Source organism: Carcharodon carcharias, chromosome 13, assembly GCF_017639515.1.
Source record: "Carcharodon carcharias isolate sCarCar2 chromosome 13, sCarCar2.pri, whole genome shotgun sequence".
Taxonomy (NCBI): Eukaryota; Metazoa; Chordata; class Chondrichthyes; order Lamniformes; family Lamnidae; genus Carcharodon; species Carcharodon carcharias.
The window spans coordinates 49882005-49899275 of NC_054479.1; the positions used below are offsets into that span (position 1 = coordinate 49882005).

The following is a 17271-nucleotide window of genomic DNA, read 5'->3' on the forward strand; positions in this document are numbered from 1 at the left end:
AATAGAGTTTAGTTAATGTTGCTTTTAGTTTGTGTGTTACAGGAAAAGACTTAAAACTTGATATCTTGGTGTGTGATCCTTTCAGCCAATCACTGGAAGTTTGGATTTCTTTTTAAAAGTTGTCTGAACCCACAGAGGTGTAACAGAATCCGCAACCTACCACCCTATTCAAAATTATGCAAACTCAGGACATGGCCTGACAGTCCATCACAGTGTTTTCTAATCATTCATACTGTACTTGAAGTAGTGCTACAATTATAACCAGTGATAGAAACATCATCTAGAACACTGCTTATTGTTTTGGGCATTCCACCTGAGTGACGGATTCACCTGTCACTTCAACAAATGATTGTCAGCAAGGAGACCAATTGCCCACCGTCTACAATGGTGTTATCTTATTTGTGATGTTAAACCAAATCTTGATTTGCAGATTCGATTGCAAATATTCCATATGAAGTCAGTGTTGGAGGAGTGGGTAGAGACACTGACTTTGCAGCATGCTTGCTTGTCCTGGTCTGAAATGTTGAGATTATTTGTTTGGTGACAGACCTCTCCATTTGGATCTGCCCAGGGTTATTTTTCCCTTCTTATAAAACTAAAATAAAGGCATTTAACTCTGATGAGACACTAGCAATTTAGTTCTGATGGACACTGCAAAATCGCTATCTCAGTCCACAAGCATGAGCCCCACCTTCTGGTCACTTGCCATTTCAATTGACCAACTTGCTCTAATGCTCGCATTTCTGTCCTCGGTCTGCTACAATGTTCCAGTGAAGCCCAACGCAAACTGGAGGAGTAGCACCTCATCTTCCAATTTGTTACTTTGCAGCCTTCATCAAATTGCCTTTCTGCATATTTGAGATTAAATGTGATTATCATCATGGCTATGAAGGATGTGAAGACAGAGTCCAACATTGTCCTTACATCCACATGGCACATTCCAGTAAGGATACCTATCAAGAGTAAGAAACTGACAGGCTTCACCCATGTGCCCCAAGCACCACCCCCACCCCAGCCTTATTAGCCTGATTAGCTCAGCAGTGTTAAGATCAATTTAAGGTTAGCTGTAGCGTCTCTACCACCAGCTGGGCTGAAACATGCACAGACCAGTTTTCAAACCTAGGACCTTTCAAGCCTGCTTTGTTCAGTCCCACACTCAGCACAGTTATCACTTCAACCTACCTGTTACACTCTTCAACCAAAGCTTCTCGTTCTTCCTTGCTTGGGTTCTTCTGCCTCTCATAAGCCTGAAATAAAATTTGCTGTGATGCAGGCCCCCACTTGAATCTGTTTCTCCTCATCTTCTTGTTGGCTGGCTCTTCAACAGGTTCTTCCGCAGAAGCTCCTGAGGCTGAATTGTTGAACTCTGCAAAGAGAAACAGCTGCTGTCTGTTTTCCACCACATTTTGTCCTGTCTTCTGTGTTGGTTGACTGAACTCTGTAACGAGAAAGGGGAGATAATTGTGGCTAGTTTAAAAAGAAAGGATCAAAGGCTCAATAAGTAAGAACTTTAATCAGACAGCATATAATAACCATCATGGTTTAACTTTCCGGAGTTTTCACGTTGGCCTAAATGCAATAATAATCCTGTCATAAAAAAGACGACCTGCACTCATGTCCTCAGTTTAAATCTGATTTCTGTCTGCTCACCCAAGAGAATTCATAATGCAATAGAAATGCAACTTGTAACTGCCTTCCATCTTTTCCTCCAAGACTGTTATCCTGGCTTATTCTTCTGATAGGATTGTCAATGTCCAGAACTTACTATATACAGTGCAGTATTCCTGGACATGAACCTAGCACCACGCATTGCCACACAGATATCTGCTGTAATTAGTCTACGCACAGATGGTTTAAAAGTAAATGGCCACAAGTTATCTTTGGGAGCCGTTGAATAATATTTTATGCTGAAGGTATATTTTAGCAGAAGATGTTTTGTGGGCACAATTGGTCAATCAGTCGCATGGACTTGTAAAGGAACAACAGCCTGTTTGAGGTCAATGGGTTAGGAACTCAGGCATGGTGTAATGAGGGACGCTGATTTTCCAGGTCCCCATTTGGTGCTACTAAGTGCAGGCTGACTCCACCTGCTTCAAGAGAACTGAGAGAGTCCTCTGTATATTTTATCGAGTAGTGTTACAATATCTGTTTACTTGCATTCTCCACACACAACACCAAGTACTGAGGTTATCTCATGGGTCAAGCAGGCTTCACTGTCAACTGATACATTTACTTGTATACATATGGGCCAGGATTTTCCATTCGTCGGGTGGGCTCAGTGGGGGCGGTCAGGAACCCAACTGCCGCCCACGATCAGCTCCGCACCGCCATTTTACGCAGGGGGGCCAATTAAGGCCCGCCCAATGTAATACACGAGCGGTAGCTACCTGTGCAGGCGGGGGGGTGGGCGGGGGAGGAGGGAGAGTCGGGTCCAGCATTCAGCACAGAACTGCCTCAGGGAAATTGAAGCGCTTTTTAAAAAAATAAATAAAAACAATAAAAATTTAATGAAACATGTCCCCTCATGCGACTGTGTCACATGAGATGGGACATGTTTTTATTTTTCAAAAGAAGTTTAAATTTAATTCATAAAAGTTTTAGGAAACCTCATCCCGCTCGTGGATGAGGTTTCCTAAAAAAACCTGAAGGCCACTTGGCCTTTTCGCCTGCCTACCAACCATGAGGTTGGACGGGCAGCGTAAATATGAAATTAATTTGTTCGTTAAAGGCCTTAATAGGTCCTTCGATTATCGGCGGGCACGCAGCCAAATTAAATATCGTGAGGACAACACAGTGATGTCAAAACGCATGCCAAAAAAATCGTGTGTCATTTTATGTTCTGGCGTGTTGGGCCCGCCCTCGCATGCTGAATGGAAAATTCTGCCCATGAACTTTTCTATCTAATTATTGGAGGCAAGAATAAGTATCTTTGAGTTTACATCAAGATTTCAGTTATCAGCCAAGCATTGCTTGCAGTAGACTGAAGTGAGCAATACTGAGTTCGTCAATTCTCACCATGCATACCTCCTGACCAAAAGACAATGAGATGCTGCACAAATGTAGCTGATGGTTCTAAGGGCCTGACTGCCCTTGAATTCATCCTCAAGCCATCTTGTAATGAAGATCTACCCCCAATTTCAGTTCAGTTATGGGAGTTACTAGCATAAATTACACAACGTATCATTGATAGCTGAAGACAACAGTCAGAAATCAGTATTGTAAATTATTGTAAATCTGTGCTGTAAATTCCATGTTGCACCAGAAGACACTGAAATCGATCTTGATCAAAATCTGAAAATGTACTTTAACATAGAGCAGAAGCTGCAACTATCAGGCTAAAGGCTATTATCTTTCTGAATATCGTCAGCTGCAGATGAGATAGAATGTGTGGACAAATACTTATTCACACACACATACTTTATGTATAGGGCACCTGAAAACAAATTCAAAACTATAATGCCATGTTTCAGCTAATAAACCATTTGATCTTTACTCTTGCATTTCTATCATTAGCATTCTCTAATTGTGAGACAGCCACCATCCATAAACATGTATCAGCACCGCAGTCAATGAAATAGAAGGCTACCAACGCTGTTAAGATTAATCTGATAGTATTTTTCTGCATAATCCACTCTGAAAAGCATACTGATGATTAATATGGTCATTTACCACAAATATATAGTGCTTCACTATCGTTTACATTGGTTCCAGTGTTTCTCAAAGAGCAGGGGCCTTTGCCCTGGACACAAGGGCAGGGACCAACAATGGAACTGAAATCTGAACATGTGCTGGTTTGGTTGGTTCGGACAGGGGATGTGAGCTACATTCCCTGTTTCAAAATACGAGTCTGACTGTAAATTGATTCAATGTATCAAACGATGAAACCTGATGGCTTCAGGGCAGCTGATCCATTTAGAAGGTATAGTTAAAGGATTTCAGTAAATGGAAGCAATCGTCAAGTGGAGGTATTGATATGTAGAGCAAGCTTCTTCCTTAGGGTTAAAGAGTACATTATTAATCCATGCTCAGAGCATTTTTAAAACATAAATAAGCACATTTTATGGCAGGAAAGTTTGTTGTTATATGTACAAAACATTTTTTTAGAATTTAGCATACATTGAGGTTATATTACACATCAAGAAAGACTGAACAGACTGGGGATCTTTTCTTTGAGGGGTGAACCAATAGAGGTCTTTAAAATTATGAAGAGGTTGATAAGGCAGGCATAGAGATGATGTTTCTACTTGTGGGTGAGTCCAAAACGAGGGGTCATAAATATAAGATGTATTTTAGTTGGATTAATAAATCCAATAAGGTGATCAGGAGAAACTTCTTTACCCAGAGAGTGGTTACAATGTGGAACTTGCGACAACTCGAAGTAGTTGAGCAAACAGCATAGATGGATTTCAGGGGAAGTGAGACAGAAGGATATGTTGACACACTGAGATGAAGTAGAGTGGGGAAAGGCTTGAGTAGAGCAATATCAGCAGTACAGACTAATTTGGCCAATGGCCTGTTTCTGCGCTGTAAATTCTCTGTTGTATCAGAAGGCATGGAAATCAATCTTGCTCAGAATCTGAAAATGAGCTTTAACATACAGCAGACAGCTGCAACTATCAGGCTAATGCCTAATATCTTTCCGAATATCATCACATATAGAGGAGATACGTTGACAAATACTTATTCACACACATACTTTATGTAACTAGTACCTGAGAACAAATTCAGTGCTATAATGTCAGGTTTCAGGCAATTAACCATTTGATATTTACTCTTGCATTTCCATCATTGGTATTGTCTTGGGACGGCCATTATCCATGAACATGTACCAGCACTACAGTAAATGAATGGAACACTAACATTCTCTTTACTGTTAGAACTTTATTATATATGAGTTTACTAAAAGTGGGGCTTTATTGTATTCGAGATCATTTCAATCAGTTACAGTCAATCAATTTTACTACAAATGTAGCTTCGTTAAAATAATCATTTCTGTTCCAAATATTAAACTCACAATATTTTTGCAATGTGCCATGATCTCCAAGTCCTGTTAACATGATGAAGTCTGCTCTCAATCATTTTCTGTTGCTACAGGCATAGCTCCAGGCCCCACAGGTGCAACACTGTGGTATAGCTATAACTCATTCCTGGCAGGTTTAATTTTCTACTAATGAAGTCAGTCCCAATCTAAACAAGACTGACAAGTAACGATTGAATTCTGGGGTATGTTAGATTATATTTCACTACTATTGGGAACCTTGACAAACTATTGTGAGAGATTCATTTGCATCCTACTGATACATTAGCTTCAGTTCCTTGGATTGTTATAATCAGATTGTGAATTGACAAGACTCATCAGCACTTCTCCAGGAATGGAATCCATCATGGCAGAAATATGTGACAGATTAGGATACCCGATAAGGAGTGAAAATTCCAAACTCAGGGAGTTAAACATCTTAGAGGAAGTGTGCTCACTTTTAAACAGCACTGCTGTGAGTCACATCAAACAGCTTACTGAGTATTTGCTCATTTCACTGGAGCCTGCAACTCTAGTCATGCCTGCTCTCTATTGTCAGATCTTATAATGACGTGAATTACACCCCCTTCCGACCAACCAGCACCCACCCCTCATGGACGTTTATCTGACTGTTGAGGTGTGAGGGGGTTGATTGGCTCATTTGGCTAGAGTATGGAGCAAAATAATGCCAACTATGCTGATTCAATCCCCATACTAGCTGTGGTAATTTGCCTTGCCCCATGATTGATGTGGAGTGGTGCACCTCAAGCTATATAACCATTGTCTCTCTCTAACGGAGAGAGGTGTCTATGGTCCTTCATGGACTATGGCTAATTACCTATCATTTTGAGGTCTGAGCTTCATTAGCATTGGGACAGTGAGCTATGGCCAGAGATTAAATACCCCTTGACACTATACTTGCACCATGAGATTACAATACCGGGTGGATTGGCTGGAATAAGGTAAATCCATGTGGGGTGTATGATCTTGGAAGTGGGATCGCTGGGAGCTGGAGTGGCCCAGGCTAGCTTTGTGGAGTCTGGAGAAACAATTAAGCTCTTCCTGCCCAAAGGAATAGAATACTTTTGGGATTCTCTTTGATCAGGGTACCAGCTATTACTGGTCAATGTGTGTAAGTCAAATGCTCTGCCCAGTTCAGACCAGTAATGAGAATCAGGGTCCTATCAATGTCATAGCCCAGGATTTTACCGCCTCACCGTGGCATGTCTTCCCCGGCGGATGTGGCAAGCCATTTAAATCTCCATTCAGTTCAGCAGGACCATAATATCCCGCCGGGCGGGAGGGGTGGTAAAATCCTGGCCATAGTACTCTGATTAACAGTGGGGAGGTGGTGACATAGGGACGTAGTAGTATTGTCACTGGAATGGTAACCCAGAGATCCTGGGTAATGATCTGGTGGAATTTGAATTCAATTAAAAAAAAATCTGGAATTTAAAGTCTAATGATGACCATTGTTGATTGTTGTAAAAACCCATCTGGTTTACGAATGCCCTTTAAGGAAGGAAATCTGCCGCCCTCACCTGGTCTGGCCTACATGTGACTCCAGATCCGCAGTAATGTGATTGACTCTTAAATAACCTCTGAAGTGGCCCAGCAAGCCACTCAGTTACATCAAACTGTTAAAAAAATCAATAAAGAGGAATGAAACCGGACAGGCCAGCCAGCATCGACTTAAGCACTGGAAACAACAACGGCAAACTCAGCCCTATTGACTCTGCAAAGTTCTCCTTACAAACACCTGGAGACTTGTGCCAAAAGTGGGAGAGCTGTCTCACAGACTAGTCAAGCAAAATCAGACATAGTCATACTCACGGAATCATACCTTACAGGTCAAAGATGGACAAATAAACCTCCTGCTGATTACCTTGTACCGTCCCTCCCTCAGCTGATGAATCAGTGCTCCTCCATGTTGAACACCACCTGGAGGAAGCACTGAGGGGGGCAAGGGCACAGAATGTACTCTGGGTGGGGATCTTCAATGTCCATCACCAAGAGTAACTCAGTAGCAGCAATGCAGACCGAGCTGGCCGAGTCCTAAAGGACATAGCTGCTAGACCGGGTCTGCGGCAGGTGCTGAGGGAACCAACAAGAGGAAATCATACTTGACTTCATGCTCATCAATCTTCCTGTCACAGGTATCAGCAGGAGTGATGACCGCACAGTCCTTGTGGAGACAAAGTCCTGTCTTCATATTGAGGATACCCTGAATTGTTTGAGTGGCACAACCACTGTGCTAAATGGCATACATTTCGAACAGACCTAGCAACTCAAGGCTGAGCATCCATGAGGTGCTGTGGGCCATCAGCAGCAGCAGAACTGTACTCGAACACAAACTGTAACCTCATGGCCCAACATCAAGAAGCCATAGCAAAACTGGAGTCAATGGGAAACTCTCCACTGGTTGGAGTCATACCTAGCACAAAGGAAGGTGGTTGTGGTTGTTGAAGTTCAATCATCTCAGTTCCAGGACATCATTGCAGGAGTTCTTCAGTGTAGTGTCCTAGGCCCAAACGTCTTCAGCTACTTCATCAATGACCTTCCTTGCATCATAAGGTCAGAAGTGGGGATGTTCACTGATTGCACAATGTTCAGTACCATTTGCGCTTCCTCAGATACTGAAACAGTCCATGTCCAAATGCAGCAAGACCTGGACAATATCCAGGCTTCAGCTGACAAATGGCAAATAACATTCGTGCCACACAAGTGCCAGGCAATGGCGTTCTCCAACATGAAAGAATCTAACCATCGCCCCTTGACATTCAATGGCATTACCATCACTGAATCCCCCACTATCAATATCCTAGGGGTTACCTTTGACCAGAAACTGAACTGCACCAGCCAAAAAAATACTCTGGCTACAAGAGCAGGTCAGAGGCTAGGAATCGTGCGATGAGTAACTCACCTCCTGACTCTCCAAAGCCTGTCCACCATCTACAAGGCACAAGTCAGGGGTGTGATGGAACAGTCTGCACTTGCCTGGATGAGTGCAGCTCCAACAACACTCGAGAAGCTTAACACCATCCAGGACAAAGCAGCCTGCTTGACTGGCATCCCTTCCACAAACATTCAGTCCCTCCACCACCAACGCATAGTAGCAGCAGCGTGTACCATCTACAAAGGTACAGTTCTGCTGCTGCAGGAATTCACTAAGACTCCTTCAACAGCACCTTCCAAACCCACAACCACTACCATCTAGAAGGACAAGGGCAGCAGATGCATGGAACACCACCATCTGGAAGTTCCCCTCCAAGTCACACACCACCCTGACTTGGAAATGTATCATCGTTCCTTCACTGTCGCTGGATCAAAATCCTGGAACTCCTGGTGCAGCTATATCACATGGACTGCAGCGGTTCAAGAAGGCAGCTCACCACCACCTTCTCAAGGGCAACTAGGGAAGGGCAAAAATGCTGGCCTAACCAGTGACACCCACATCCCGTAAATTAATTTTTAAAGAAACATTTTCAATGGGCCTATCACTTGGGGCCTTCCTGGAATTCAGCAATGGGGGAACATTGCCATGGTAACTGATGATGACAAGGGGGTGGTAGGTCATTGCCCATCATTTTTGGGGTACACCCACACCATTGCCACTGTGCGGCAGTAGAGCAGTGGAGAAGGGGGTGGTTGGCCTCAAAGTCACTAGAGATGACTGAAGTACAGCCTAAGAGGGGACTAGGGAGAAGTGCTGCTCATAGGTAAAGGAGAAAAGTATTTCAGGAACACAGTACATATAAACATACTGCAACCTTACTCTATTCAGACACAAGTTCCCTATCTTGGCCAGGTTGTCAGGAGAGGCCATAAGTGGTTGCCTTGTACTGTTCTAAAGGGAGGTTAAGAGAGTCAGAGAATCACTCAACTCAGGGCATTCAGCATCTCTTAACAGTCAGTTTCAGATTAGAACAGAATTACCTGGAAAAACTCAGCAGGTCTGGCAGCATCAGCGGAGAAGAAGAGAGTTGACATTTCGAGTCCTCATGACCCTTCAACAGAACAGTTCTGTTGAAGGGTCATGAGGACTCGAAACATCAACTCTTTTCTTCTCCGCTGATGCTGCCAGACCTGCTGAGTTTTTCCAGGTAATTCTGTTTTTGTTTTGGATTTCCAGCATCCGCAGTTTTTTATTTTTATCACAGTTTCAGATTAGTGTTGACAGAAGCCTGGGAGAAGATCATTACCTATCACATCAGTCAGGGAACACTGATGCACAACATTGCAGGGGATAGGATTTTTTTTTTAAAATAGAGAAAATTAGAAAAAAACCCATGGATCACAATATTTTTCAGAATGATGAAAATAGAAGTAAGTTACTTCTGAAAGTAAATCATCAAGAATTCTGAATTGTTATGTTAATGCAAAATGATGGAGTGCCTTGAGCTTCAGCCTAGTACCAAGGTATTAGAAGGAATGATACTCACGCTGGGCGATCTCTCTCTGTTTCCGGACATACCAGGTGTAGAGAGCAGCCCGTTTCTGATTTTTCATTGGCGTCCCCTTGTTCAGATGTTGCGACAAGTGAGATTGGTTTAAGCCAGTTGTGTCCACTACTTCTCGCTGTGGGATATTGTGCTGTTGCATGTAGCACTTTATCATCTTTGCTGCCCTCCATGGATCCTCTCTGTAGTGAAGGTAAAGAACGGAACAGGGTTACAATTGTAGTGTTAATGTCCTTGTCACCTTGCCTTTCTCTCTCCTTCTCATTTCCCTCACTTTGAAGCATGGTTCACGAGTGTTGATCAGCTTCCTGTATCTCACTCAAGAGGGGATCCTTTGTGAAAGTAGAGAGCCGTGGGGGATACGGCAGGCCAGTCAAAAGCCCATTGACTTTCAGCGTGTCTGGCGGTGGGTGGGGTCAGAAACTCCCACCCCATGAGTAAACAGGCTACTGGGAATAGGGCTTTTGCCCACTTTCCCCCAAACCTCCGTATACACACACACACACACACACACACACACACACACAGATGTTCTACAATTGATCTTGTGCGAAAATGTTGGGAGCACAAGACTGGTTTCACCACTGATGCCATGTAGAGCCAAATAATCTGTTCAGCTCACTTATGAAGAATGACCACTTGGGAAAGTTATTAGAGGTGACCAACCTCCAAGAAATCATACCGTATAAAGTTATTTTCCCACAGAAGACATCACAGCCCTCACTCCACTAACAAGAGTCACTCGGTAGTCTCAGGAGCACTGGCCAATAATCTATTTTTTCTCTCCTAAGCCCAAGGATATTCAGGTCACTTTGAGCATCACTCCTGCCTCTTCAGCTGAGACCAGTTAATTCAGCACAAACCAGGCAGTGAAACGGGCACTTTGTGCAACATGCTACCACAAGGACCTGTTGAGATGATTGGTATGGATATATTTTAGGGCAAGTTAGATAAACATGAGGTGGAAAGGAATAGAGGGTTATGCTGATAGTATTATGTGAAGAGGGTTGGGAGGAGGCCTATGTGGAGCGTAAACACCAGCATAGGTCAGTTGGCATATTCTGTGTCGTACCTACCACCCCCCCAGGCAAAGCCAGCTTCTGCAGGCCCAAGTTAACATCAGGGCTAGGCCTCATTCAAAGGCAGCCAGCCAGAAGAAGGCACCAAAGAGGGATTGGGAGGTTGGGAAATTTTCCAACTCCTACCCTGAGCCAACCAGCAGGACAGGCCTGAGGGGGAAGGAGAGTGGTGCAGGATGACATTGGGGGTTTGAAGCCTCGAAGCCAATCCAAGAAAGGGTAAACATGGGTCAGCAGTGGGCCTCAGTATGGCACCACAAAAGTTAAGAAAAAGGAATTTCTTTTAAGAATGGCCAGGAACTATCCCTTTAAGGACTACTGGTTAGACAGTTCACCGTCCATTTATACTTCAAAATTAAAATTCGGTTCCTACAACAACCTAAGATCAGATTATTAAATTTAAACCATACTCATCCAAAAACAGGCACACCCACCTCTTACCTGCTCCACCCCCAGCAACCCCCCCACCCACAATTTTCCTTTGCTGGGCATTGGCTTGTTAGGTGCCCCCAGCTTATCAAATGAATAAAGATCCAACAGTTAACACAAGTAAACACGGAAAATGCCGGATAAACATGGCAGAACTGCCGGCAACAGAAAAAGAAAGAAAAATAATATTTCAGGCCTAATCCTTCACTCCGTGTTCTGACAGAAAATGCCACAAACATCAAGCAGGTCATCAGTATCTGAAATTTTCAGGTGAAGACTCTTCATCCATACCTTCAACCCTGGCCCCTTGGTAGAGGTGGGTTGGCGATTTCAATGTGTTAATCCCTCAATCACAGTAATATTAACATGACTTTTGGAATTTAACCGTGGGAGCAGCCATTTTCCAGGCTTCCTGGAACTCACCAATGTAAGAACACAGATACAATTGAGGGTGCTGAAGACATGACAGGAAAATACACCATTAAGTCCTGAAACTCTACAGCCACTTTCTTGTCTGTTTGTGCGAAGGAGCACCACCGGCAGGAGAGAGGGTATGGGCAGAGAGGTGCAACTCGTAGGAGGCCATAGCTGTCACACAGGTTGTGCAGGCAGGGTGTCAATTTCCTCATCATGCCAAAACACCAGTATCCCAGGAGGCTCAGCGCCTCGCGTGAGGTTGTGGCAGACATTTGCTGCCTGCTGGAATAAGACTTGCTGGTAAGTGGATCTGACGGCCTTTCTTCACCACTGGCTATCAAAATCACCCACATACAAATGCCACGTGGCAGGAGAGAAGAAAAACCCAGCCTGAAAGGCAACCCACTTCTCACCCCCCACGTTCATATAAATTCCACAGATGCCAGCTCGGAGCGTGTGCCACCAAAGGTGAACACAAGGTCAGTGTTAGTTAAACCCAACTCCTTAGCTCAGCCCTGGTCCCCAACCCCTTCCCTGATGACCAGGACTTGGGGCCTAGTCTGTCTCTCGCTAGCTCTGCTTCTTAAGCAAACAGGCAAAAAAAAGGTTTTATGAGTTCGCTCTGCTGTTTAGAGCTTTTTAATGGTCATTTTTATTAACTACTCGTTCTTAAAAATGATCAATTTATTCCTTTAACATTGATTTTTTGTTTTCTTCATACCTTAACTTTTGTTTTTGAAATTCATGTTTTAATGTTGTGCCAAACCAGATCTCAGGCAGCTGCTGCTAGGATTCTTGCTAGTGGGGAACGAGGGGCTCACAAGAGCCTGATTGCTTTTTGGAGGGCGGGCAAAAGGAGTTATTTTTGCTGCACTACAAACAGGAAATGTTGGAAATGCTCAGCACATCTGGCAGCATCTGTGCAGAGAGAAACAGAGGTCAGTGACCCTTCACCAGAACCTAGTACAGAGCGTGGATCTGAAGTGTTGACTCCGTTTCTCTCTCCATAGATGCTGCCTGGGCTGCTGAGTGTTTCCAGCATTTTCTGTTTATATTTCAGATTTCCAGCATCTGCAGTATTTTGCTGTCCTATTGTATGCTCTGTGCTGGGCATTTATAAATGTGGCTAGTTTCAATTGAAAATGAGAAAATATTTATCACTCAATGCAAAGTGTAATTTTTCTGTTAACAAAACCCACTAGTGTGGATAGAAACAGCACATTATTGCAGGTGAATTGGCTGGTGCTAATTTATTGGAAGTCTTTGTCATTTTAAACTTAGAAGTGAAACTATGAGTCATGCATCAATAGAATATGTCACTGTTAGTTCCAAATATTCTCATACATACATTGGATTGTCATTTGCGGTGCTTGTGAGGTTCGTAGCTTTTGGATGTTGCTGTCCGGGTATTGCATAGGGCCAGATTCAAAGGAGCACAGCTGGTTGCATAACATGAACGACCAAGTTGTGTGTAATTGTCTGACAAAGCCGTAGTTGTAAAGTGTATCATGATGAAACCTGAACTTTCGATGGTCTTTATAAATAGAGGCATAGAGAACAAAAGCCAAGAAGTTTTGCCAAGCCAATATAAAACAGTTCGGCCCCATTGTGACTATAGTTCCCAATTCTGGGCAGCCGAAGAATGTGACAGGGAGAACTAAGGGGGAGACGTTGGGGTGGGATGAGAGGCACGGAAACAGGAGGAACGCCTGGGCCCTGATTCCCACTTAAAACCTGGTTGATGACACCTGTGAGGAACCCAAACAATGAGACCCAGAATGATATACTGAAAACCATTTAACAACCAGGGGTGTCAATGAGCAAGCCATTGGCATGCTGAAGATGGACTTCAGGGGCCTGGACTGATCAGGCGCCCTTCAATGTCAAATGCACAGGCAGTTGTTCCAGCTACATTGTGCGCACTTGCAAAGAGATTGGAGAAGTCCATCCCAAGCACGAGGGACAAGATACTATGGACATTTACAATGATGTCTTCATCCATGGTAAGAATGGTCATCTGCATGGAGTAACAAACGCAGCAATTAATGGTTTGCACATAACGATTGCCACCTTAACTAGGATGACTGATAACCTAGTCTTGGCTGTTCATCAACCCACTGACATACAACAAAGTGCTCTTTGGCTCATTGTTAGCAGGGAAGTGGGAATGAGCCAACCAGGGTCTCCAGAAGGGTTGTGATGCGTTGCGCATGTACAATATTGCACAGCAGCAAGGCATGGAGCTTCAAATGTTAAACATAAACTTAATATTTGAACACATCCATATTATTGCCCTCATACAACTACAAATCTTTACTCTTTGGCTTTTTGGCACTCCTACATGTTGTAACCCCAATTGCTTTAGCAGAGGCAGAGACAGGCTGCTCAGGTCCCTGCTCTGACTGCTGGGATGCTTTTGGCTGACCTGTTCTGGGTTTATGAGCCTGTGTGAGAGCCCTGCCAAAGACTGCTCCAGCTGCTCCTGTGCAGGAGTTGCTTCTGTGCTCAGCCGTCAGGACATGAGGCAACATATGGGGCACTGACTGAGGAGGGCATATGGGTGAGAAGTGGAAGCACTTTGAGCTAAATCCTACTTCCTTGTCCCTTTACACCACTATCCCCCACATGCCCATTCCCACTTCCCTGCTAACAATGAGCCAAAGAGCACTTTGTTGTATGTCAGTGGGTAGATGAACAGCCAAGACTAGGTTATCAGTCATCCTAGTTAAGGGGGCAATTGTTATGTGCAAGCCATTAATTGCTTTTTTTTAATACTCCATGCAGATGACCATTATTACCATGGATGAAGACATCATTTTAAACGCCCACAGCATCTTGTCACTCATGCTTGAGATGAGCTCCTTCAATCTCTTTGCAAGTGTGCAGAGTGTAGCTGGAACACCTGCCTGTGCATTTGACATACCACAATGCTGTTACAAAGGATCCTCTTTGTTGATGGCCCCTAGTTTTCACATCTGTCTCCAGCTGAGCAGAGCTTGCAGAATCCTGTGGCCTCTGATATAGACTCTCCACTCCTGTTCCTGCCTCCACTATCTGCTCTTGTTCACTTGTGCTGCATGTGTCAGCAGGTGAAAACGCAAATACCTACCTTACTATTCCCACTAACGCATAAGTATCTGAGCTGGTGCATGGTCTGCATAAGTCCACCGTCTCAAAACGAGCAATCTCCACTGAGGAGGCAGTGTGAGGGGGTTGGGAGGTTACGCACATCAGCATGCAGGTGAGTGTGCCACGTTACTCACCTTTCCTGCCCTGCTTAGATCATTAAACTGCTTTCAGCATTGAACCCAAGAGTGTGGTGTAGGATTAAGGGTTAACAGATGGAATGTGCTAATGTATGACATAGATGATGATGCATCACTGACATCAGTCAGTCATGTGTTAGACAAGAGAGAGGTTGGAATGTGCCTACTCTGTAGTCTATTTAGACATAGAGAAAATGTAACTTGAAAATAAGCTGGTTATGGACACTGGCACCAGTTCAACCTAAAAATTCCAAACTGATTAGAATTCAGACTGCAAAGGCTTCACTTGTTTAAAATTGGGACATAAATTGAACAAGCTCTGTGGATTCCCTTTCAACTGCTGTTTTCTTAAAACTCTGGAGCCCAATTATAAACACTTGTATAAAATGGTAAAGTTGTACAGACAGCAGAAACAGTGAAAATCAAGTGATGGGGATTCTGTTTTCTCTGCACACTCACAAGTTACAATGTTACACAGCGTACCACTGAGCCAGAGCCAGCATTGAAGCCTCATCATACGGAAAATGCAGCACAGATCAAGGCCACACAGTAATCCAGTTCCACATTCCTGCAGCAAAATTTCTCAGCTCTATTTCCATCCCAGTTGACTCTCTGTTTGACAAACAACTAAATGCTCACATATACATGATATGACCTTTGGTCAGTTCAACACTTCATGTCATGTGATAGTTATATTTCTTCTGATAAAATTAATGATAATAGGAAGCTGGAAATTACTTACATTGGATTTAGAAAAAAATGTTAAAGTTTCTTGATCTATTTTCACTTCTGTATATCCTACTTCGATAAACTGTGGGGCATGGTCTTTAAATGCGGTACTTTACTACAAGTTCAAAGAGATTTTTGACCATCCTTGACTATAAACATGTGCACCTAACCATCATTGTAAACGCCCTTAGCAGCATATTGTGACATTGGTACTATCTTTGTGAGATCTTGTGGTGCAGTGGTAGCGTCCCTACCTCATAATGTGGCCAAGCAGGCTAGGCCAGCATTTATTGCCCATCCCAAATTTCCCTTTTTCAGGGCATTTAAGAGTCAACCACATTGCTGTGGGTCTGCAGTCATCTAGGCCATACCAAGTGAGGATGGCAGATTTCCTTCCCTAAAGGGCATTAGTGAACTAGATAGATGTTTATACAATTATCATCAGACTTTTAATTCCAGATTTTTACTGAATTCAAATTTCATCATCTACCATGGTGGGATTCAAACCCAGGTCCCCAGAGCATTACCCTGGGTCTCTACAATACCCCTATGCCACTGCCTGAAGGATTATCAGTCTATAAATCCTTCCAATATGCCTGATAGCAGGCAGTAAGAGAAGCATTTCCTGATCACCTATACTCCAGAAAGCAACAGCAAACCACTGCACTACTTTGCCAAACATAATCATGGACAAAGCCATGGTTGGCAACACTCTCTTAGGGCATGATAGGAGGACGTACTATTTTTGGTATAAAACCCAAAGGTAAAACGTTCCATTGTTTGTTTCCTAGCTCATAGTTACTAATATTATGTGCATGTGATCATGTATAATTAGAGTATTGAGAAGTAGCTTGAAGCTTTAAAAGTCCTGCAGTATAAAGCAGACCAGTAAGCATTAAAGTGGCAATCTCAATCACAGAGGCAATATGTATGGTTGGTTTGTAGAATGGAAATGTCATATTGGTGCTGTAGGAGTGCCAGGCTACAGAGCAGAGGGAATGCTTAAGAGTCATGGAAGAAGATTCTATTCTAACTTTCAAAAGGAATTTGCACATATACTTACAAATGAAAAGTTTGCAGGGCTATGGGGGAAGAGCAGGGGAGTGGGACTAATTGGATAGCTGTTCAGAAAAGCCGACACAGGCACAGTGGGCCACGTGGCCTCCTTCTGCAAATGTAATGTAATAAAAATGTACTGAATCTATTAAATTAACTGTGAGTGCTTGATACTGTTGAATGCCAGAGATTCCATTCTCTCTTGTTAACATCCATGCCTATGCAAAACTTCACTAAAACATTTTGTTAATGTTTTCCCTAGTTTGGGGTTTTTTTTTTGTTCATTAATGTTAGCAAAAATGTTTACAATGTTTAGTATACAATTAAGACACTTTCCAAAGCTCTGACGTTCAACAAACCCTCAGCAATTCTAGCTCGGATTAGAAACTGACGATGAGTGAAACTGACCATCAACCAAGCTCTCCCAATCTATGGGGTAACCCATCAGTACACTAACCCACCAAGATGTCCACCTCTCCCTGTTCTATTTTGCTGCCTTGCAAGGCAAGAAGTCACAATTTTCAAATGCTGTCAAATCATAACCTTTCAGACATGGCAACTTACTCAATAAAACAATTCAAGTAAAACTAAATGTTCTACTTTTCTTTTGTGTTCATTCTCAGGATGTGGGCATTGCTGGGAAGAATGGCATTTATTGCCAACTGCATTTAGTGGCATTACGCATCCTGGTCGTAATGGAAATGATTAATGCCACCATCAATCGCACCTGGAGATCACACTGCTTTAAATGACGTTACACATACAATTTATATTATGTAACTAATATCCGCTAACTGCATTTTGCTGGGAAAATAATC

General features: G+C 43.2%; 1 protein-coding gene across 2 annotated transcripts in view; it reads right to left on the minus strand.

Moving 5' to 3' along the window:
• hnf1a (HNF1 homeobox a) overlaps positions 1-17271 on the minus strand; it is a 226434-nt gene that overhangs the window by 170782 nt on the left and 38381 nt on the right. Inside the window, exons 2-3 of one of the 2 annotated variants that reach the window (XM_041203155.1) lie at positions 9460-9659; positions 1183-1366 (exon numbers count right to left, since the gene is read on the minus strand). In XM_041203155.1, the coding sequence (XP_041059089.1) occupies positions 1183-1366; positions 9460-9659 (384 nt within the window). Of the gene's footprint in view, positions 1-1182; positions 1439-9459; positions 9660-17271 lie in introns of both variants that reach the window. The other variant, XM_041203154.1, reaches the window with a different exon arrangement.